The sequence below is a fragment of the Culicoides brevitarsis genome, chromosome 2 (genome assembly GCF_036172545.1).
Source record: "Culicoides brevitarsis isolate CSIRO-B50_1 chromosome 2, AGI_CSIRO_Cbre_v1, whole genome shotgun sequence".
In the NCBI taxonomy this organism is placed as follows: Eukaryota; Metazoa; Arthropoda; class Insecta; order Diptera; family Ceratopogonidae; genus Culicoides; species Culicoides brevitarsis.
The window spans coordinates 9,163,929-9,187,927 of record NC_087086.1 but is presented as its reverse complement, the minus strand read 5'-3'; the positions used below and the strand labels follow the sequence as shown (position 1 = coordinate 9,187,927).

Here is a 23,999-nt window from a genome sequence, read left to right as displayed (position 1 = left end):
GTACATCTTACCTAAAACAAATTTCCAAAGTTCGCCGGTGTCACATTTTTATTAAATATTCCAAATTTTGACACATAATTGAAGGTTTTTTTGAGATCCATAAAAGAATTTTTTTTGCACAAATTATTAACTTTTTATAAAATTTTTCATTTAAGTGATTTTTAAAAAAATAAAAAATTCACTTCGTAAAATTATTAATTTTTTATTTAATTTAATTAAATTAAAAATAATTTTTTTTTTAAATTTAATTTATACCTAATTTATTAATTTTATTTTTTAATTATTTTTTTTATTGTTAGTTGAGGTTTTTTTTATTTATTTTTTTAATTTTTAATAAATAAACAAAATAAATCAATAAAAAAAAATATTAAAATTATTTTTTCTTAATTTATTTATTTTTTTTTAATTTTTTTTTAAAAAAATAATTTTTTTTTTTTTTAATTTTTATTTAATATTGATAATGAAAAAAATTTCAAAACTAAAATTTCAAAAACTTATGCTTACATAATTTAATTAATATTTTTCTTTATTTTTTTAAATTTTTTTTAATATTGATAAAAAAAAACGTTAAATTAAAATTCTTTAATTAAAAAAATATATTTTTTTAAATTAAAATATTTAGTTAATTAAAATTTATTTTAATTTAATTTAATTGAATTAAATTATTTAATTTTATTTCAAATTGAAATAAATATGTATTACTGTTTTAAACATTTTTTTTTATCAAAATTTTTTTTTTTTTAATTTTTATTTAATATTTATAATAAAAAAAATTAATTTTTCAGAAATTTTATTTAATTTAACTTTAAATTAAAATTTAATTCTTTTAAAATAAAAATTTATTTTTTTTTTATTTTTATTTATTTATATTTTTTTTTTGATTATGAAAAAAATTAAATTTTCAGCAATTTTATTTAATATTTAATTTCAAAAAATTATGCTTAAATTTTTTTTTTTTTCAAAATTTTATTTATTTATTTAAATTTTAACATTTTAAATTTTATTCAATTAATTAATTTTAATTATTTTTCAGCTTGAAAATGTGAGCAAGATGAAAACTTTGGATGTAAAACATCCTTGTTTTTAATAATTAAAGAGGATAAAAAAAAGAAGATTTATGCCCAATTTTTCTGAAAGACAACCAAAATCTACGAAAATCAAATATTTCTCAAAATTAAAAATCTTTTTCAGTTATAAAAATTAATCATGACTTAACTAATCATTAATTTAAAAAAAGAAAATCAAATTTTAGCGAAAATGTTAAAAAAATTTTCCTAAAATTACAAAATTTCATCTCCAACTTCACCCAGTTCCCCGTTAATTCGTTAAAATCTGACAGCTTTGACAGTTAAAAACTCACACATCTGCATTCACGCACATCTCTTCGCCCATTGGCTTATTTTACGAGCAGCTGCCCAACCATATGTCACTCCGAATTGTCCGCCAATCGCACGGCGCCCATTGCACACAGCCCATTTCACAATTGCAAATTTGTGACAGCCCCGAGACACAGGCGGCACAAATTTCTAAATGTGCGCTGGACTTGTTCATTCCCGAGTTCATTTCCGAGTTCATTTTAAGGAGAGAGACACAGAAGTAAAAAAAAAAACAACCTGAACTTGAAAAGGTGCGAGCAACAAAAAAACGCTTAAAACCCCAAGTTAAAATGTGTATTTAACTCTAAACTTAGTGCTAATCATTAGTTAAGTGTTTTAGTTAACGCGTTATCTAGTTAGAAAGTTACCGAAATATTGCAAAATAATCAAAATCCCGTGAAAAAGTCTCACTTGGCCCGTTCTCTGTTGTTTTGGCACACACATCAGTTCACTTTGCGATGTTCACGAATTAGGATGTGAGAAAAAAATTCAATAGAACAGACAAAAAAAGACGAAGAATCGACACAAAAGTCATCGTAGCCTCGTTTTTTTGTTGGAATTTTATTTGCGTCAGTTATTCCAAAACCATTACTTGCCTTTTTTCGGTTCTCCCGAGTCATTCGAGCGAAACAAAAGTCAGCAGCGAGCGATAAAAAGACCATTTGCAGCTGCAAATTTCCGTTTATGTAACAGTGTTGGAAGAAAATCGCTTGCATAAAAAAATTTTGAAGTAACATGTGAAAAGCAAACAAAAAATAAGAAGAAGCTTTGCAATAATTAACAAACAAATGATACTTAATTAAGACAGAAAAACCTGAAACCACACACAAGTAAGTAAGTAGTGCGATAATATCGAATTTCCTCCGTTCCACGTCGAAAGTGCTGTGTTTACGATTCTACAGTGCAAAAAAATAAAAAAAAAAGTGTCGCGAGAACTTATCGGAGAACTTGACCAGGGTCAAGGTGTAAAATCCACTAAAAATGGACATAAAACGCGTTTCGTAATTTTTTTTTGTCTATATGTAAAGATGACGACATCTCTTCTCATTAATTCGCGATTCGAATATTTTTTTATCTTTAACTGCGGTAGCAAAAAGGCTCGTGTAGCAAAAAAAAAATGATTTGATAGGAAAATGATTGTTCGTTGCACAATAATCTAGATTATTTTATCATTTTTGTTGAAAGTTATCAGTTTAAGTTGAATTTTATGATTTCACACTTTTTTTCGTCGTGAAGTGTAAATAAAATGAATCTGGCTAGCGACTCTTGAGTAATCAAACTTTTTAATGACGACGTGACTCAATACACATATTTTTGCGGAAAATAAAGCGGTGAATGTGATATCGATGCAAATTTTTGTAAAAAATGTATTTTGCGCGGTTTTGTGACGAAATTGAGCGAAAAATTGAATTTAATGAATGAAGAGTCATTGAAATTTCCATGGAAATTTGAAATTTTTCCGTTAAGAGAAGTTAAAAGAAGAAAAGAAAATTAAAAGGTCGTAAAAATTTCAAAAATGCAAAAGAAATTTTCAAAAGTAAAAATACATTAATTTAAAGAAATGACAAATTTGATGATTTTTTTAAAATTTTTCGTTAAAAAATTACCAAAAAGTCAAAATTTAAAAAAAAAAATTAAAAATTTATGGAAATTGACAATTTTAAATGTATTTTTGAACAAAAAATTACTCAAAAAATATTATTTTTATTTTTACATTTTTGTAAATATTTCATTGGAAAATATAAATTTTGATTTTTTGTGCCTTACTTGATTAAGAAATCAACTTTAATGTACAAAAAAAAAAAAAATTCGATATAAATACGTTAACTTTGACCTTGAATTTTTTTTAATTTTTTTAAAACTCGTCAAAAAAATCAACATTAATGGACTTTTAAAATTTTCATTGGAATGAGAAAAAAATTATTTTTTTTTTATTTTCGAGCTTTTGTTACAAAATTTTACAAAAATTTTTTTTTTTAAAAAGATTTTTAAATAAAATTTTTTAAATGCTAAATTAAATTTTTTAATTATTTTTTTAATTAAAAAAAAATTAAATTTTTTAAATTAATTTTTTTATTTTAATTATTTTTATTTTTTTAAATTTAAAAACTTTAATTAAATTAAAAAAATAAAAAAAATAAATTTTAAATAAAATTTTTTAAATGTTAAATTAAATTTTAAATTAATAATTAATTTTTTAATTATATTTTTTACTTAAAAAAATTAAATTTTTTAAATTTAAATCATTTTTTATTTTAATTAATTTTATATTAATTTAAAAATTTAATTAAATTTTAAAATTTTCAAGACTATCAAATTAAATTTTAATAACTTTAACTTAAAATTTCTCTCACAAAAAAATAGATATTAAAAAAATTTTTACTCTAACGCCAATTTTTGTTGAAATTTAAATTTTTCTTATCTCCTAACGTCTTCTAATGCCAAAAAAAATTACTCTCAATTTATTTTTGACAAACAATTACTCAAAAAAATTTCCACATTCCATTAGAAATTCTGTCACAAAAACAATTTTGCCCCAAATTATGCTAATTCCATCCATTAACACTTTTCTGTTAATCTCTTTGGAAGTCGTTTTGTCTTCCAACGTTCAGTCTCGTTGTCTTCAAAGACGAAAAAGCAAAAAAAAAAAAATGATGGCACTCTTACAAGAAAATCATTTATTTATACATCACATAATATTAATTGTTTGCATTGAATTAGTGCATTCCTCTCGGATATGAGTCGAAGACAACGTGACAGCGTATGAAACGTCTCTCGTACTCGTTTCCACTCAGTTGCGGTCTATTTGACGACGGAACCTCGCCTGTAATGTATTTTTGTCAGTGTATTTATAAGTTTTGGGTTGAAGAGTAAGAACTCTAATTTTGTCTCATTCATTTTTTTTTTGTTTTGTTTTGTTATTGTTGGCGTTTCGCTGTAAAATTTTACAATCGGTGCACTTTGATTAGCGAACTGCATCTACGGCATAGAAAAATTACATAATTATTTTTTAAAATTAGACAGAGTCATTAGAATAACAATGTCGCAGCAACGCTGTTGAATCATCACTAAAAATACAAAAAAATTTTTTTTTAAATTTTTAAAATAAAAATTTTATTTAAAAAAAAATTATAAAAATTTTTAAGATAAAATTTTAAATTAAATTAAAATTAAATTAAAAATTAATTTAATTCAAATTTTTTTTTAAAAAATTAATTAAAAAAAAATTAAAAATTAAATTGAAAATTAATTCAAAATAAAAATTAAAAAAAAATTTTTAATTTAAATTTTTAATTAAAAAAAAAAAAAATTAATTAAAATTAAATTAAAATAATTTAAAAAAAAATTAAATTTTACCAAATTATAATTAAAATTAAATATTTTTAAAATTTTTTTTTTTCAATTTCTCTTCTTTTCAGACACTAAATGTTGCACACAACAGCAATCCACAGCACAACGAGTCCTTTAAGTCCGAACACAAAAGCGACATTAGAGAAGCATGGCATTGCCAAGACAGCGGGATTGTTGGCGGGAGTCGCAGCAGCTGCGTCAGCAACACAAACACGACAAAAACGCGACGTTGGATGCGTAACAGGTAAAAATTTGCTAAAAATAAAAATTTATCTTATCAAAATTCTGATAAACCAAATTTAAATATTTATTTGTTTGCAGATTTGTGCAGCAATGAGCAACTGGATGAGGTCGAGATTTTTTCGCTGCTCGAGGAACAGTTGCCGAGATACAAGCTGAGAGCAGATTCTCTCACAAAATTTGGAGGATATCAGAATAATGTGAGATTTTTTTTTTTAATGGAAATTATTTTTTTTAATTATTAAAAAAATATTTTTTTTTAGGATTGGTTTGTACAATTCCCTGCATATCCAATACCGGAAGGTGGCCTTAAAATAAGCAAAGAATTAGCACAAGAGACCTTGAACTATTTTCGTAAGTTGTTTTATTTGGATTTTTTTTTAATTGCCTTGTGTGCGTAATTTTTTAGCGCAGTACGTCTTTGATCGATCAAAAGAGTGTTCTAAGAGGAAAATTTGATGATGATTTGGGTCTGTCTGTTGAAAATTTGTTGGTTTTGTGAAAAAAATTTGAATTTCGTGATTCAAAAGCTTTTAAGAAAAAATATTTTCTTTTTTAAGAGAAGTAAATTAATGAAATTTAGTTAAAATTTTCAACTTTTTTTTTTATTTTAATTTTTAATTATTTTTTACATTTAATTAATTTCAAATTTAAATTTTATTCAAAATTAAATAATCAATTTAATTAAAGCTAATTTAATTCAAATTGAAATTTAAAAAAATTTTTTTTTATGAAAAATTAATTTTTAAAAATCTATTAAGTCATAAATGTCAATTTAAAAAAAGACATTTGGTGAAAATTTCATAATTTTATTTAATTTTACGAGTTTTTGACCTGAATTTTCGATTTGGCAAACCGCCCGATCATTAATCCAGTTTGTAAAAAGTCAATTTGTTACATTTTTGAGTTTAATTTAATTTCATTGAGTAAAAAAAATTAAAGAAAATTTTTATTTGAAAATTTAAATTGATAGAAAAATGCCTTAAAATTTTAATTTTCTTACAAATTAATAACAAAAAAATTATTCTAAAAATATTTTTTAAAAAAATTAAATATTAAATTATTTTTAATTAATAAATAAATTTATTTAATTAGATATAATTGGATTTTAAATTAAATTAATTAATTAATTAATTGATAAATTAATTATTTTTATTTTTTTTATTTTTTATTAATTCAATTTAATTTAAAATTAAATTTTATTTAATTAAATTAATTTATTAATTATTTAAAAATTAAATTAAAATTGATTAATTATTTAAATTTTTTTTTTCAAAAATCCGCTTTGATATAATTTTTTTAAAACAACTATAAAAAAATAATTTTTTGTTTATTTATTTACGTCAAAATCTCTTTTGTTTTGGCAAATGTTCTCGGCTGTTTTTCACACGAGTTGGTGTTTTCAGCGTGATCAATTTAAAAAGAATGTATTTTTGTCAACATTGAACTTCTCTCGTGCTGAGATCTCTTTAACTCACATTTTTTGTGCGAGTCAAGAATGCGAGTTTTAATTAAATTAAAAGCAAGAACATGATCGTGAAAAGTGAAAAACTTTAAAGAATTCGCGTGAATGGCAGTGGATCATTCGTCTGAAGAGGCAATAGGAAGTCAACAGCTGAAGAAAGTTATGTTCAAACGTTTTTTATGCAATCACATGACGAAATAATTTATTTTTGGGATGACAATATTTTTGTTTTGTTTCTGTAAAAAAAAAAGAAATGTTAGTGTGTGGGAGGTCATTCACATTTTTTTTCATAATTTTTTATTGAAAGCAGCAGTTGTTCTCAAAGTGACTTATTTTTTCGCGAATTTTTTTTCATTAAAAAACTTTTTTTTTATTAAATTGAAAGTTTTTTCGCAAACAAAATTTTTTTTGCGTAACATTTTAACGATTTTATTATGAAAACAAAAAAAAAGAGAGAAAAGGAGAGAGAAACGATTAATTAACTAATTAGTAAATAAATATATAAACACTAGACTGAGCAGCGAACACACCTGGAACGACGTAATTCGAAGCATTTTGTATCGACGACCTTTGCACAGCAGACTAACTGTCCATTAAACGGAAAAATGTCCTTGTTCTACTAGAAAACGAGTGAAATACCGTCGTTAGTCACAATTACTCACCAAACAGATGTCATAATATGTAAAAAGAAAGATAATGATTATTATCAACGAGGGTTCGTGTGTTGAGTGAATAGAAAAGGTACCGAAAGTACAACAAATAGCCACAGGTAATCAATAGAATTGATTGCTTATCTATTGTCATTGTTTCGACTTTGTGCGTGTTTCGTTTGTCATGTTCGTGGCATAAAGTAACGAAAAAATTACCGGAGAGACTAAAATTATGGAAAAGTATTTATTAAAGACTTATGGGAATGTTAATGAACTTGAATTGATGTAAAATTATTTTTTTTTTATTAGGAAACTGATTTTATTAATAATTTTTTATTTATTTTTTTATCGTTAAAAATTTTGAATTAATTTTTTTTATTATGAAAAAGAGTTTTTTTGCTCAATTTTCAAAAAATTTTTAAAATGAATTTAAAAATAATTTAATTTTATAAATTATAATTTTTGTTTTAAAATTTTTTAAATTTTATAATTTATTTTATTTTATATTTATATATTTTTGACAAAAATTTTGCTATTAAAAATTTAAAAAAATTTTTTTTTTCATAATTTCATAGGTTTTGAAGAAAATTATGAAAAAAATTTTGAAATGTCAATTAAAAATATGACCGTTAAAAATTTGAAAATCGCTTTTCGCTAATTCAAACTGAAAAACGGTAAAATAAAAATGGAAATGTAACAGTAAAAAATAATTTTAAATTTTTAGTAAAATTTTTATATTTTTCTCAAAATTTTAAATTTATACATTTTAATAAATAATTATTTATTTTATTTTATATATTTTTTTTAATAAAAATTTCTTTAAAAAATTTGAAAAATATTTTATTTAGATAATTTAATGGATGTTGAAAGAAAAAATGCAAAATTTTTTATAATGTCAATTCAAAATATGACCGTTAAAAATTTAAAAATTATTTTTTTTTCTAATTTTAGCTGAAAATCTCAACAATTTTGAAACATTTTTCTCAACTCAAAGAGTTTCTTTATTTAAAATAAAAAAATTAAAAGTTTTTAGTTTTGAAGAAAATCTTAAAAAAAAAAAATTTTTGAAATTCGAAAAAAGTTGAATATTTAAAAAAATGAAAATAAAATAGTAAAAATAATTTTAAATGTTTATAAATTGAAAATTGTCTATTTTTCATTTTTTAAAATTCACAATTTTTGAATCAAAACTATTTTTTTTTTTAAATAAAAAATTTCTAAAATTTAAGAATTTTTTATATAAAAGTTTGTTTATTGCATCAAGCAATAAAAACTGTCAAAAAAGACTAATTTCCTCAAATAAATAAATTGACGCCTCAAATAATTTCCATGTACAAATATATCATAAAACAAAATTTTTCTCCAAGGAATTCTTCGACGATCGATAAAAATTCGTTAAGTCATTTAACATATTTTCGAGCCGAACCATTCTTAACTAGTTTTACCTCTATTTCATGTCAATGCAGTGAATTCCTGTTAATTTTTTTGCATTTCTTGCATTCGACTCCCATTTCTCGTTTATGTTCAAGGCACACAAAATGTACCGTAATGACAGTAATAAAACCAAACATGTTTCTCTTCCTCTAATCTACACTACTTAGTACTCGTAACGTGCCTGCCCAGCACTAATAAGCACGAAACAAATACTAGCACGACGAAAAATGAAGAGACGAAACAACGACGACGACGACGACAAACACTCCTAAATACTCATACTAACGAAAAAACGCACCGCATTCCATCTCATTTTTCTAACCAAAACGAATCGCCCGTTAACACATGTGAGTCAGTATTTCGCTGGACTGGACATGGAAAGCTACGCCGGTTGTCGAGCATTCTTTTTTTCGTTGTTTTTCCCTTGAATTCACGCAAAAAGTGCCTTTTGATAAAATAAAAAAGTACAAAATTATCGGTTTCGTGCATTGTTCAAATATTTGCGATGCATATTTATTAATAAATAAAAACAGTTGCAATTTACTTTTCAATTAGTATTTTTTTTTTCATTTGTGATGTAAAACAAACAAAAATGTATTTCTTTTGTTGAAATAGTCCGAAGAACGTGCAAGTAATTTGTAATTACTTTTGTTTAAAAAAAATAAAAAGTCGTGAAAAAATTATGACATGTGCTGGTTTTGTGTCATAAAAAACGAGACTAAAGTGAATTTTTATTAGTTGTAATAGTCTCTCTCCAGAAAATATAAGAAACAGGAAACCGAAAAAAAAACAAAATATTTACAAAAAGTGACATTGTATCCCGTTTCATTGTTAATGAAAAGTAATGTGGTGAAAGAAATAAATATATTTGTTTAAAAAAAATAAAAAAAAATAATTAAGGTTGATACAATTAAGAAAAATGTTTCACGTTTTATTTTAATTAAAATTTGAAAATTTTAAATTTTAGTGAGATTTACTCCTTAAAATAATTTTTAAAAAAAATTTTGAGGAAAAATCAACAAGAATAATGAATTTTCAAGTTTAATATAATTAATTTTTTAATTAATTATTTTTTTTCTCTTTTCTATCAAAATATCTTAAATGTCTACTTATCTCAATTTTCTTCTTCAAAATAGTTAATTTGAGGCTTTTATATATTTTTCTTAAAAAATTTTTTTTTCTACTAAACATCTCTTAAAAAATTATTTTAAAATTAAATAAATTTCTTAAATTAAGATTAAGATGAAAAATTTAATATTATAAAATTACTTCGTGTTAGTTCAAACAATTGAAATTTGTAAATCGCCTTTTCGCTAATTCAAACTTTCTATAATTCATAAGCGATAGGTCAAATTTGACGTGAAAAATCCTTGTTTTTAGTAAATAAAGAGGATAAAAATAATTTTTAGATAATATGTCGAAAAAATAATAATTTTTTTAAGAGCTTTAAAATAATGAAAAATACATCTTTTGATTGTCTTGATAGATTAAGAGATTATTTTAAAAAAATTAAAATGAAAATTTAATTTTTTTTTAATAAAAAAATTAAACAAAAAATAATTATCTAAAATTAAATTAAAAAATTTAAGATAAATTCAATTATTTAAAAAGAATAGAAAAACATCTGTTTTTTTTTTTGAATTTAATCAAAAATTTTATAAATTAAAGTAAAATTTTATTTACAATTCTTTAATTATAAAAAATTAATTAAATTTTAATTAAAAATTTTTTTTTAAATTTTTAAAAATAAAAAAAAATATCATTAAATTGTGTTTAAATAAATTTGTAATGATTATTTGAGATTTTTTTATCTTTTTTGTAAGAAATTGAAAATTTTTCGAAAAATTATTTTGTTTTCAATTTTTAAAATAAATTCTTAATAAAAATTAATTAAATAAAAATTAATCAAATAAAAACTATAAAATATAATTAAATAAAAAATTATTAAAAATTTTATAAAAATTGAATTATTTTTAATTAAAATTATTTCTTAAGATATTTTATTAAAAATAGAAATACTTTCAAAAAAATTTAAATAATTTTTCTTAAATTTTGGAAATTTAAAAAAAAAATTCAAAAAATTAACGTGAAACATTTTTCCTCATTGTTCCATCCTCAAAAAGTGAAATATTTCGTAAAAGCCGTCGTTTAAACTATAACGAACACACATGCTATTTACTATCTCTAAAAAGAATTTACATACACAAAGTCTCGTCGCTTCTACTACAGACAGAGACTTTTAAGTCACAACTTTAAACATTTCGTGTGATTTGTTAATTATAGAACTCTCATGTAAATAATTAAAAAGGGAGACGCTTTTATTGGATTTTGTCATCAACGTCACAGACATTGAACCTGAGAGTGCAGCAAATTTACGAAAATTTTAATTCAATTGTGTGAATTTAATCGACGCAAAGTCACATTTTTCATCTGTTTTGTGAATCCGTCTCTCCGCTTACTCATTTGCACCAAAAATAACTCAAAGTACATAACAGGAAGAGATTTTCTTCTTGAAAGAGCATAAGAACGGTTTTATATAAGCGATTTTTTGCGTAAAAAAACTAAATAAATCAGTCGAAAACCGAGTGTTGGCAGCAAAAGTTCGTGTAGAAGCTGCGAATAATTATTTATAGTGATGTCTTTTGTTGAATCGCGTTCAAAGTGTGAAGAAATAATGCAAATAAAACGGCAATAATGGAAAAATTAAACGATATGCCCGTGCCAGTGAGTCGTAAATGTTCCTTTACCTATGCCGGCGGCGAGTTACAACCCATAAACGACGTCCCGAGCGACGAAAACTCATTAAACGTGTCATACTCGAGTCTCGAGTCGCATTTACTCGCGGAAAACGTCACAAGTACGCCGTGCAATAAATCGCAAAAGAAGAAAATCGCATGTGACTCGAGTAATGGCTTCAAAAATACGATCGCCGTGTTGGAGCGCCATGTGATGCAACGCAAATTATGGTCCAAAGATGTCTCGGATGCCAATGCCGACGATCCCTCGAGCCTCGAACTGCAACTTCTCGTCATCGAACGTCTCAAAAGTGTCCGGGAGAACTCACGGCTCGCTTGGTTCCTCATGAATTACATAATTTTCACCGATATCAACAACGGCACGAAACGCGAACAAAAGCAACAAAATATCGAAAAACTCGCCAAGAATCTGCAGAGTGACACGAACGACTATTTGTACCACATTGCACGCGAAAAAAGCGGATTGTTGTACTTGAAAGTTGTCAAATCGCCGACATCGTCGTCGCCATCGTCGCCGCCGCCACTCGAGAAAGGTAAAATAAAAAAAAATCATGTTATTGCATAAAATCCGTTGCCGATCAATGAACTTGATCAAATGCGACGATAAATGTGCTGCCGTTCACTTGTGCGACTTTTTGTCGAAGGATTGTCAAGTATTTGAGTCAAAACGCGAGCAATTTGAAAGGAAAAGTGAACAAAAAAATCGTGAGATAGAATTCATGTCGTAATTTTGCGAAGAAAATGTCGATTTTTTCGGGTTGCAAGTGTTTGAAAAGGCAAAAGAGGTCGTAGTTGGTGCTAAAAATTCGTGTGAAACAGCAGGCAGTTTGCTAGAATGGACAAAAATTACGAGTTCAGAGTGAATTTTTGTGAGTTAAATAGTATTTCGCGGAAATGTGATGATTTCTTAATAATTTTTGCAAGAAAAAAATAGTATTTGTAGTGACGAGTGATTTTACTCATTTTAAAGTGATTTGTTGTCAGATTTGCGTGAACTAAAATAATTTAAAAGTTCAAAAACCTTATTTTGACCCAGTTTTGTTTTGAAAAAATTATTTTTTTAAAGAAATAATTAAAAGAAAAGAAAAGAAAAGCAATTTAAAATAATTTTTAGAAAAATTATATGAAAATATTATTTTTTAAAAATATTTTGAATGTCACAGGGACTTTTTTGATAATTTTTAGAGGTAAAAATTAAATTTTTAACATCTACCGAATCCAAAAGTTCTTCATTTTTTAGAAATTTTGATGATTTCTCAGAAACTATGAGCTCTTTTGCTTTTAAAAAAACTTTAAATTAAAGATTTTTACTCCTTCAAATATTGAAATGGTTAAATTTTTGAAGTTTTTAATTGAAAAAAATTTAAGTTGAACTCTTTTTTCTGATTATTTTTTAAGAAAAATTAAAAATTTCTATTTGTAGAAAAATTTTTCTTTAATTTTTCTCATGAAATTTGACTCTTGAGTTTATGTTTTGAGCTCAAATAGTCAGAAAATATGGCTATTTTTCATCTTTTTGAGCAATTTTATGTTTTGTCCAATATTTCTAAGTTCTTTATAGAGATCTAAAGTTTTTTTTATTATTTTGATATTTTAATCAATTTTTTTTTTTTTTGAAAAACATCCAATCTTACAGGGTAAAATTTGAAAAATTCACCGATTTTAAATTTTTCACTCAGTTTTGGAGTTTTTATGAGCTTTATTGCACGTAATTCACTCCAATTATTGATCCTTTTCTTTAATTTTCATTTTTTTTTCAAGAACTAAAAAAAATTTAAAATAAATACCTAAAAAAATTGAAAAAAAATATAAAATTAAAAAAAAATAATTTTTTACTAAATTAAATTTTAAATAATTTAAATTATTTTTTTTATAAATTTTTTAATAATTTTTTTTTATTTTTTAATAAACTTTTTTTATAATTTTTTAATCAATTTTTTTATAATTTTTTAATAAATTTTTTTATAACTTTTTAATTTATTTTATTTTAATTTATTTTCATTTAATTTAATTTTTTTCAAATTATTAAATAAAAAATAATTTCAAATTATTTTTAATAATTATTTAAAAAAAAATATCATAAAAATTTAAAACTTAAAAAAAAAATTCACGAAAAAATAATTAAAAAGTTACTAATCTCCTATTTTTTAAAATAAATTTCTCGTAAAAATCCGAAAATTATCGAAAACTATTGAAAAAATGATAATATTGAACCTGTTTCTATCAAATTTCAACAAAAATTATCGAAAAATACATTTCATGATCATAAAACTATAAAATTTGATCAAAACCTCGTCTAATAATAACTCTTTAAAACACTTATCGGTCAGTATCTCTTATCATTCTCACACTTTTTTTCGGGTCAGGTAGTGATAACATTGTTTACCTTCAGGCACATTTTGTCTACCTGAGTTGTGCCAAATAATTTCTTATCACGCACTTGCGACTTTTTGGAAAAAAAAACAAAAAATTTCCGATAAATCCCTTAATCTGCTTCAAATTCGTCTCTATTGATAATATTTTTTTTTGCCACAAAAAAAAACAAAATTTACCTGATTTGAATCATTTTTATTGCTTCCTTATCCTTGAGTCGTCCTTTTAACGGAATCGCCTTTTGTGCAACATTCAAAATGGTTCTGTCCATGTTCGTCGTTAATTCGTTTCTCTTATCTGCACGAAGCAGCTGTAACTTTTTTTTGACATTTTGAATGGAAAACGAAACGTACATTTTGTAACGTTTTTCTCTCGCCGTTATTCCGTTTCATTCATATGTACGAAACATCGAGAGAAGTTGAATTGAGTTCAAGAATCGGCCATCAGAGTAATTCATACTGTGTGTGTGATGCCTCATCACGTAGCGCTGCGAAGAAAAAAAAACATTAAAAAACACAAAAATTCACATTTATCGCGTTAAAAGTGCACGAAACCCGTTCAAAATTGCAAAAACGAGGAATTAAATCGGCGAAAAGCGAGTGGAAAGTAGTTTGGAGCGAGTTTGAGACTGAAAAAGTGCAAAAGGTGCGACCAAAAACGAGGAAAATTATGTAACAAAAGACAAAATTTCGGTTCCTGTACTCCTTTTCTACGCTCGCAACGCAAAAAATAATAAAATCACGGAACGCCATCAAGTGTCTAGTCCAACATAGCAACTACGTGTGCTCACAAATGTGCTAAAAATTCAAAAAATAATTAAGAAACTCTCAAAACTCGAATCTCGCAGTGAAAAAAAAAATGATAGCGCGACGAGATCATGTGTAAATAATGATTAGCATTGGCAAATTAGCTAACAAATGAACGACTAACTACTAAATTCAAGGTCTGAGATCGAGTATCGTTCATTATTCCGTCGTATAGCCACATTTTTGTTGTATTTATTTAGGTAAGCAAAACAAAAAAGTGACACGAGCCGCTTCAAAAGTTGACAAAGAAAATTTTTTTTGATAAAATCCGTCTCTCTCTCTGTTTACCTGGCTGGCATGTTTGATCGTTACAGCTCCAAGTCACTCGAAAGGTGATTTTACGGGCGGCATTTCGTGTGTTGGAGACATTTGAACGACGAAAACTGTTTTAGTTACGCGGATTGTTTTGACTATAAATGGCGCTTCGTGCAATCCTCGCAAAGGGAAAATCAATTTTTACGTCTCTCTGTGTGAGTCATATGATAGGGCGATGACGTAGTTTTACTGCGGAATTAAATGAAGACGAATGTTACAAGCGAATTCTGTGGAAACAAAGAAAAATTTAGAAATTTTTTAGTGAAGTTGAGAAAAAATCTAATAAGAATTTGTGAAAAAATTAAAATTTTGAACTAAAAAAAATTAGATTTTTGGAGAAATTTGATGAAAATTAGGAAAAATTTCGTAAAAGTGAAAGATTTTTCATCAGTGTACGTGAAAACTCTTCGATTAGTGTGATGCAATTGTGATGTGAAAAGAGTCACATGTCCAGTAATGAAGTAAAAATTCTCAGAAAAAGTAAAGAAGTTAATTATGAAACATCTGTCGTTCATGTTGAAAGGATAAAATTATGAAAAAATACATTTTATTCCTAAAGTGAGAAAAATTTTTGAAGAAAATAAGGAATTTTGAACATGGCATTGTGTATTTTTACATACAAATTTAGTAACGTTCATCAAAAATTGACAATTTCTTTTAAAAATTTACAAACAAAAAGAAAAATTAAATTAAATTAAAATGAGAAATAATTTTTATAACATATTTTTATTGAAAATTGAAAATTTTTCAAAGAGAAAAAAATTTAAAAAATATTCCAAATAATATGTTTTTTTTTAAATTCATTGAAAAAAAATTAAAATTTAAAAAATGTTATTTTTAAATTAATTATTTTAATTAAAATTAATCTTTATTTATTTATTTTTTATATAAAATAATCAATTTTATTCTATAAAAAATTAATTTTTAAAACTAATTAATTTAATTACTTCAGAATTGTTTTTTTATGATCTTTTTTTAGCTATTCAGGAAGAAAATCACAAATTAGTTAAAATTATTTTTTTATTAAATTCAATAATTTTTTTTGAGATAAAAATAAAAATTTTAATAGTTAATTATTTCCTAAATTTGACTCAAAATAAATTTTGTTAATATTTTTTTTTATTTTTTTCGTAAAATTTAAATTATATAATTAATTAATTATTTTAATTAAAATTAATTTTTATTTTATTTATTATTTTTAATTAATTATTAATTAATTCTTACATTTATAAAACAAATAAAAATATTTACTTTTTAAATAAATTTTAATTAAAAATTTAAAATTTTTCAAAAAGAAAAATAATTTACAAATATTTCAATCTTTTTTTTATAAAATTCCTTTTAAAAAAAATTAAAATTCAAAAAATTTTGTACCTAAATATTTTTTTTTAAACCTTCTCCTTATTTAATTTATTTTAAAATTAATTAATAAATTAATTTTTTTACCTTATGAGGAAGAAAATCACAAGTTAGTTAATTTTTTTTTAATAAATTTCTGAAATTAATTTTTTTTTTGAGATTATTTGTTTAAAATATAAATTTTAATAATTAATTATTGCCAAATTTTGACTCAAAATTGTTTGAAAAAATTCACTAAACATCAAAAAGTTTCATTATCATGCAAAGAAACTTCAAAAAATTAAATTTTTCAAATCTTTTGATAGATTTTTTGCCAACTCAAACCCCCCATGAAGTTATTTTGCCAAAAATTTCACTTAACTTCATTCAACTTTACACCTTCGTGACCTTTTCTTGTCGATTCCCATCATCAAAAGTGATTCACACTTCCTCTCCTCACATCCGACTTTAACTCAAAAAAAAACAATTAACAAAAATTTCCTTTATTTTTTCTCATCTTTCATTAAAATAAATAAAAAACATTTTTTTACGAATTCCGTACTTACATGTCATGTTTTTTCGTCTGGAGTAAATAAATGCGTTCACACGCAAAAAAAAAACAGATTTCGTGTCGATTGCATCTCATTGTTTGTTAACTTAACGATCTACGAACGAAAGAAAAAAAAGTGTTTAATGAAATAAAATAAATAAAAAGGCCACTGAATTCCTAATTACTTCAAAAATTTAGCGTGTAACTACTTGTGTGAGAGTTAAAAGGGTGTCTAATGTACTCGCAGCAACTAAAAAAAAATAAAATAAAATAAATTAGCTTGAAATTTGAGAGATTTATCTGATTCATGATACTTTTTTACCGTTTCAATTTAAAAAATAAATAAAAAAATAAAAATTATTTAAAATAATGAGGCATTTATGAGAAACTCATTGTTTTGTGGCGTTTTTATGATAATTTTAGCTTGAACTTTAAAATTACGTCGACTTAACCCCGCATTTGTAGAGTTTCTGTGATTTTCTGTCTTTAAAAAAAAATATCAAATATTAATTAAGTGATGCTCTATATCGATATTTTCAAGTTGAGGTTTGTAAAAAAATGCAGGCCGCTGTATAAGTGTAGCTGAAAAGCATGCGCGCACCCTCCCCATAAACTATAGCTAACGATTTTCTTCGCATTATTGCATAAACACGATGAGAAATTGCATTTTTGCGAGTTGTTTTTATGTTTTTGGTGCGGCGAATAAATCGCAAACGATGAGAATTGTTTGATATTTCTTGTTGTTTTTGTTTTTTTTTTTACGTGAAGTTGATTTATATTTAATTTCAGTTTAAAAACATACTTTTGACGAGAAGAAGAGACGTAACAAGCTAATTTTGCGCTCACGATTTTCATTTAATTTACATCTCACTTCGTTAGACGAACAAAAAAATTTATTTCCTTTTTTGTTTTCGTTTCATTCCAGTTTTAAGTGGTGATCGTGTCAGTCAAATGACTCGGACATTCGATGATCCAGAAGCTATTTCAAGGCTTTTAGAAGAAAAGGAAAAAGATTTAGAGCTCACTGTACAAATTGGCAAAGAGCTACTTGCACAAAATAACACACTCGAAAGTCGCGTCGCTGAATTAGAAGCAGAACTTGCCAAGACGTCGGAAAATTTGAATCAACTCACGCACGATTTGCAGCAAAAGAACGAACTAATTAACGTGTTAACCAATGATCTGGATGATGGAAGTGAAAATAGTGAGTATTTTTTACGTGTTTTTATCGATTTCGAAGAAAAAAATAAGTCACGTGGTTAAAAATTTCAAAATGTGCATTGGGGCAAATTTTTAAAATTTGTAATGGGTCAAAAATTTTCAATTGATTCAAGTTAAAATGAAATATTTTTTTAAAAATTTGTCTCTTTCTGTTTAATTTTGAAGAAATAAATAAGTCACGTGGTTAAAATTTTCAAAATGTGCATAGGGGCAATTTGTAATGGGTCTAAAATTTTCAATTGATTCAACTTAAAATGAAATATTTTTTAAAAATTTGTCTCTTTCTGTTTAATTTTGAAGAAATAATGGGTCAAAAATTTTCAATTGCATTCAAGTTAAAAATTTTTAATGGGTCAAAAATTTTCAATTGATTCAAGTTAAAATAAAATATTTTTCGAATATTTTTTAAAAATTTGTCTCTTTCTGTTTAATTTTGAAGCAATAAATAGGTCACGTGGTTAAAATTTTCAAAATGTGCATTGGGGCAAATTTTTTAAATTTGTAATGGGTCAAAAATTGTCACTTGATTCAAGTTGATATTCAATATTATCTCTAAATTTTTTTTTGTAAAATTTTAAAGAAAAGAGCTAGGCAAAAGTTTAAATTTTTGAGAATGTGCATTGGGATCAAAATTTCAAATGTTATATGGGTCAAAAATTGTTATTTGGTTTAAGTTAAAATGCAAATAGTTCTCTAAAATTTGCTGTTTTCACCATTTTTGATAAAAATTGGTCAAAATTTTTTTGTCAAAATTTTTCAAAATGTGCATTGGGGTGAAAATTTTAAAGAAAAACATTTTTAAAATGGTTTTTTAAAATTGTCTGAAAAAATAATTGAAATAGTTTTGAAATTTACAAAAAATTAACAAATGCTCATTAGGACAAAATTTTGAAATTTGCTTTGGGACAAAAATTTAAAATGTGCATTGGGCTAAAATTATTCACGTGACTTGAAAATCAAACATTTTTCTAAAAGTTTTCAAATTTCAAAAAATTTTTAACCTTTTTCTCTCTCTTTTCAGCAACCCCAATTGGTGCCCGCTCGATAAACGTCGACATCCTTCAACGCAAAGTCACACAACTCGAAACGGAGAACAAACTGCTCCGCGTCGAGGCAGAACAAATTGCCAACGAGACAACCAGTGTCGAGGAACAAGAACGGAAGCTCATGGACGACATTGTCTACCAATTGAGCACGGCAAACAATGAATCGCACGCCATTCGGCTCGAGCTGGAACGCTACAAGGAGGAAAATCGCCTTCAACAAGAGCAAATAATTCATCTAACGGCCCGCTTACATTCCACAGAACTTCGTTTGCACGAGTTGTTATCGGAAAATGAGGAAACGTCGTCGATGCTGCACATCACAAAGGAAAACCAAAATGCCCTTGCCATCGAATTGGTCGAGTTTAAGACGAAATATCAGGAAGTCTTGACTTTACTGCACGATGCGCAAGATCAGTTGAAGAAACAAAAGCGCCGCGCCGTGCCCATGGTTCGAAGTAGTCTCATTGCGACATCATGCGGAGCCCGAGATTCGCTGCAATCGGAACTCATGGAAACGTCGATGTTATCGGAAAATAGTTTGGATTCGGGAATTATGTCAGATCGCCCGTTAATGCATCCAAAGGGCAATTCGGAGTTCCAAAAAGTCTTCGAAACAGTCAAATACGCAAATACCCATATGACGTCGTCATCACATGACGGCTTCTCGAGCAGCAATATGTCAGTGTTGTCGTCCCAGGGCTCGCAACCCCGCATGTCGCCCATGCTTCTCAGTTCAAGTGCCTCGCAAGCCAGCAATCAGCGGTATTACAGTCAACGGCATTCAAGTATTTACGGCAATTTGTCGTCAAACACGACGGCAAGCGGCTTGGGCGACTGCAGTTCAAGCATTTCCGGTTCCTTATTCAAGTCAGATCTTGCCGACATTTCGGGCGGCGTCTCAAGTGACGAAGGTTATTCCGCGCCTGCTGGCGTTCCTGGATGTCCCGGCGCCAAAGATCTCGAAGCGGCGATCAAGAGACTCACCCCTGCTGAAATTCTCGCAAGACGTGCTGTTTTAAGTCACGGCGCAACAGGAAGTTTATATTTGGACGACTCAACGACGGCGCAAGAACCGACAGGAATGCGAACGCCTGATAGTGTGTTATCGGGAGGCTCGTGTCAAACGGGAGTCTCGAGTTTGTCGTCGAACACGTGGAAATTGCCGGAAAAATTACAAATTATTAAGCCAATTGAGGGAAGTCAAACACTCTTCCATTGGCAAAAACTCGCAACGCCGACTTTGGGAGGCATTTTGGAAGAAAGAGCGGGCGTTGCGGTCAAAGGAGGACGAACACTCGATGAATTGGGCTTGCAAATGTACTCGTTGGAAGACGTTGAAGAAGATGAGGAACTGATGCCGACAAAGAGATTCCAACAAAGCGCGTATACGAATACTTTTACGAATAGTATGGTAATGCATCCGGATGATGGAACAGCGTCAGTTACGTTTAGTCTCCCGCCGTCTCAAATGTCATCACAGATTAACAGTGCTTGTAGTAGTCGACAACCAAGGTAAGGATTTTTCTAAAAAAATTTCGTAATTTTCATAATATCGAATATCTAAAAAGTAAAAAAATGTTATTAAAATTATCAAAAAATTTCATATCAAAAAATTTAATAAGGCGAATAAATTTAATATATCCATTTTTTGTCTCCCCCCCCTCGGATTTTGTCGAAAAAATTCAGGGGGAAAAATAAAAATTAAATATAAAATACAAATATTTTTACTGAAAAATTACTGTTTATGGTAAAATTATACAAAAAACTAAAGAAATTTGCTTAATTACGACATTTTCTATTGAAATGTTGAAAAACATTTTTTTTAAAGTCACGTGACCAAAATTATTTTTTTTTTCAAAAATTTTTTTTTTGGAGATTTTTCTTTTAAAATAATATAAACTAAAATTAAATAAATGTTAAGAATCAACGTTTAACTTCTGAAAACGTTTAAAAACCACTAACAAAAATTTCAAATCCTCATGGGACAAAAAATGAAAATATTAAATTTATTCGCCTAAAAAATATAATTTTTTTTGAAGATTTAATTAAATTCAAAAAAAAAAGATAATTATTAAATTTTCATTTTCAAAAAAATTATTTTAAAATTTTTTAAATAATTTCACGTTGCCAAAGAAAAAAATATAAGTAAAATAATAATAAGAAAAAATAAAGAATGATAAGTTTTCAAATTTAAAAAAAAACTGATCAATTTTTTTTTTATAAATTTTATAATTCTTAGTAATATCGTTTCAAATTATTCACTTTAATTATTTTTTAAATTTCTCTATTTTTTTTAATTTTTTTATTTCAAATTTAATTTATTTTTATTTTCTTTTTTTTTTGTATAATTTTTTATTTCAAAATTTTTGATTTAAAATTTTATTTAATTTCTTATTTTTTTTTTATTTCAAAGTTAATTTTCTTTTTTCATTTCAATTTTTTTTAAATTTTTCTAAATTTCTTATTTTTTAATTTTTTTATTTTTAATTTAAATATTATTTTTGAAGATTTTTTTTTCGAAAAAAAATTGTAAAAAAATTATTCAAACTTTTTTTTGTAAAAAATGGATAGAAGCTTCGATAAAAGTTTTTGTCGAACAATTTTAAGGTTTTCAAAATTAGAAAAATTTATTAAATTTTCTTACAAATTATTATTAAATCACGTGAAAAGTTTCTATAAAAAATTATAAAATAAATTTAATTTAAAAATATTAAAAATTTATTTTTTTTTTAAATTTTAAGATTTAAAAAGAAAAATTCAAATTAAAAAAAAATATTAATAAATTTATTTCATTAAAAAATACTATGAAATATATAACAATTTTTAAATTTGAAAATTTTCTTTAAAATTAATTAATTAATTTATTTATTTTTTTTATTCTAAAAATTTTAAGAATACAAAAAAAATAAAGGAAAAAATAAATTTAATTAAAGTGTACTATAAATATGAAAATTTTTATCTTTTTTTTTGTAAAAAAAAAAATTTTTTTGATTAATTTTATCTTTGATCTTTGAAATAAATAAAAAAAAATTATAAGAAAATTTAATATTTTTATACTGCTTGATATTCGATAAATTTCTTTATATTTTTTTTTAAATTAAAATTTTTTTTTCGAAATTTATAAAATTTTTAATAATTTTTTTTACTTACAGCGCCCCCGCAACACCTCGTGCTTCCCTTTCGCGTCGCAATTCCTGTTCGACGTTCTCGGTGCACATGGGTCTCGCCTCCGTCTTGAACGAACGCGGCATAAAAGCTGTGACGCCCAGCGTCTTAAACACACCAACTGGCCCGAATTACTCCCCAACTGTGACACCTTGCAATTCACCCGACGGCAGTCCAACACGCGAAATGAGCGACGCTCCCCTAATTTCGGGTCTTCTCGCATCCGGTGCCGAATTACTTCGTCGCAAACTCATCGGCGTACCTGTGGAACGTCCCTCACGCCTGGCAGCGCGCAACAAACTCGCATTGTCCCGTTTGGAGAAAAAAGCTCTCAAATCCATCAAAATTTTGGAAAAAGTCGAGTCAATTGGCGTGGATAACATCATGGCACCGCCAACAACTGTTTCGCCGCTCGCATTGCACAGCACCTCGATGTATCAGGGACGCGTTCGTCGCAGCGACAGTCCCATGACGCAACTGACGAAGCATTTAGGCAGCGACGCATCGAGCTCAAGTACCGGAGCGATCAGCAAAAAACCTCCGAGACCCGAAGTTACGCGAATTCCCAAAGAAACAATTCGCGCCGTGCTAAATAAAGGACTTGCGGCAGCGGATGACGACATGGATACTGACACAGAATCGAGTGTAACGTCTTCAGTATTATCGTCAGATGAGCCGAAAGCGGTTGCGGTATCACGACATCGCAGCAGAAGTCGCTCGTCGCACAATAATGCGTCAAATAGCGGCGCAGCAACGAAAAAGGGACCAACTGAGACATCCGCTTCGGTAGCTGATAGTTGCGTTCGACGCATGCAACGCCAAAAATCCCGACGACAACTCATCCACGGAGGACAGGGGGCACGCAGAGCTGATTTGGGCACCGTTAACTCCACGCATCGCTCATCCATGCAAGACCTGGGCAACGTCGAGAACCAAAAACCCGAAACCCATGAGGGCGGAATTTTCGCACAAGGCGTCGTTGGTACCCTCAGTTCGTTAATTTTCGGCAGAAAAGGAGGTTTTACTTAAAAAAATAGTTTCGAGAGTCTGCTTTTGTTCGTTTCGCCATGAAAAAATGAGATACGAACAAATTCGTGTTAAGAAAAAAAAAAATTAGTTCATCATTCAAAAAAGTCTAGCTAATACTATTCAATAGAAATAGTCTAGTTATAGATCGAGTCATGCCAAAATCCTTAATTTGAAGCTTTTTTCATTCAATTGAACCGAAAAATTTACTAACTGCCGCGCTTTTCATTTAATTCTTGTTGTATTATATTTGTATGTTTAAAAATTTAAACACGCTTTTTTGTCATCCCTCAATTGGAAGCCTGATATTTTTTTATTTACCTTAACAAACAACAAAACTGTTAGAATTTAGTCTTGATTTAGTCAAAAAGGAGAAACAACGATAAAACGTTACGTTTATTAATTTAAAGATTTGCTATACAAATAATTTATTGTAATATTTTTAATTTTTATTTAAAAAAATATACAAAAAATTTGTAAAAAATTGCTTTATTATATATTTTGATATCACAATAATTTCTCATATTTTAAAAAAAAAATTGTAAAAAAAAAGCATTTTTCTCATTTTCAATAAAAACACATGAAAGATCAGAAAAGAGAACGAAAATAGTGATAAAAAAAGATCCTAAATTAAAAAAATAATAAAAAAGTATAGAAAGCCTGTTAATAGAAAGTAAAAAAAAATATGAGAAAAAAAAAATTTAAGGAGAAATTATAAAAAATTTAAAAAAAATAAAGAAAATGAGGCAATTTGTTGTCTCTATTTATTCATTTAAAAAAAAAATCGGAATTTTATTTATTAATTGATCATTTAATGCTTCACTGAGATTCGTAGAGAAGAGATATTGTTGTCGAAACAAAAACCGGAAGCACTTTTGGACTTCAAG

General features: G+C 26.3%; 1 protein-coding gene across 7 annotated transcripts; it reads left to right on the top strand.

Moving 5' to 3' along the window:
* The first annotated feature begins 1,605 nt into the window (after positions 1-1,605).
* LOC134832481 (trafficking kinesin-binding protein milt) lies at positions 1,606-23,815 on the top strand. 7 transcript variants are annotated; one of them, XM_063846518.1, is made up of 7 exons: positions 1,606-2,206; positions 4,796-4,971; positions 5,049-5,167; positions 5,231-5,321; positions 17,580-17,858; positions 18,897-20,433; positions 22,074-23,815. In XM_063846518.1, the coding sequence occupies exons 2-7, from the start codon at positions 4,803-4,805 to the stop codon at positions 23,113-23,115; spliced, it is 3,237 nt and encodes a 1,078-aa protein (XP_063702588.1). In that variant the 5' UTR covers positions 1,606-2,206; positions 4,796-4,802; the 3' UTR covers positions 23,116-23,815. The 7 variants fall into 7 exon arrangements, with proteins under 7 accessions (XP_063702588.1, XP_063702589.1, XP_063702591.1 ...); XM_063846519.1 differs by having other exon boundaries at positions 1,606-2,210; XM_063846521.1 differs by having other exon boundaries at positions 1,609-1,627.
* The last annotated feature ends 184 nt before the right edge of the window (positions 23,816-23,999 follow it).

Coding starts and splice junctions, on each gene's coding strand:
- LOC134832481 (XM_063846516.1), top strand. CDS start 11,211: ATGGAAAAATTAAACGATATGCCCGTGCCAGTGAGTCGTAAATGTTCC. Junction 11,806..17,579: donor GCCGCCGCCACTCGAGAAAG/GTAAAATAAAAA, acceptor GTTTCATTCCAG/TTTTAAGTGGTGATCGTGTC. Junction 17,859..18,896: donor GGATGATGGAAGTGAAAATA/GTGAGTATTTTT, acceptor CTCTCTTTTCAG/CAACCCCAATTGGTGCCCGC.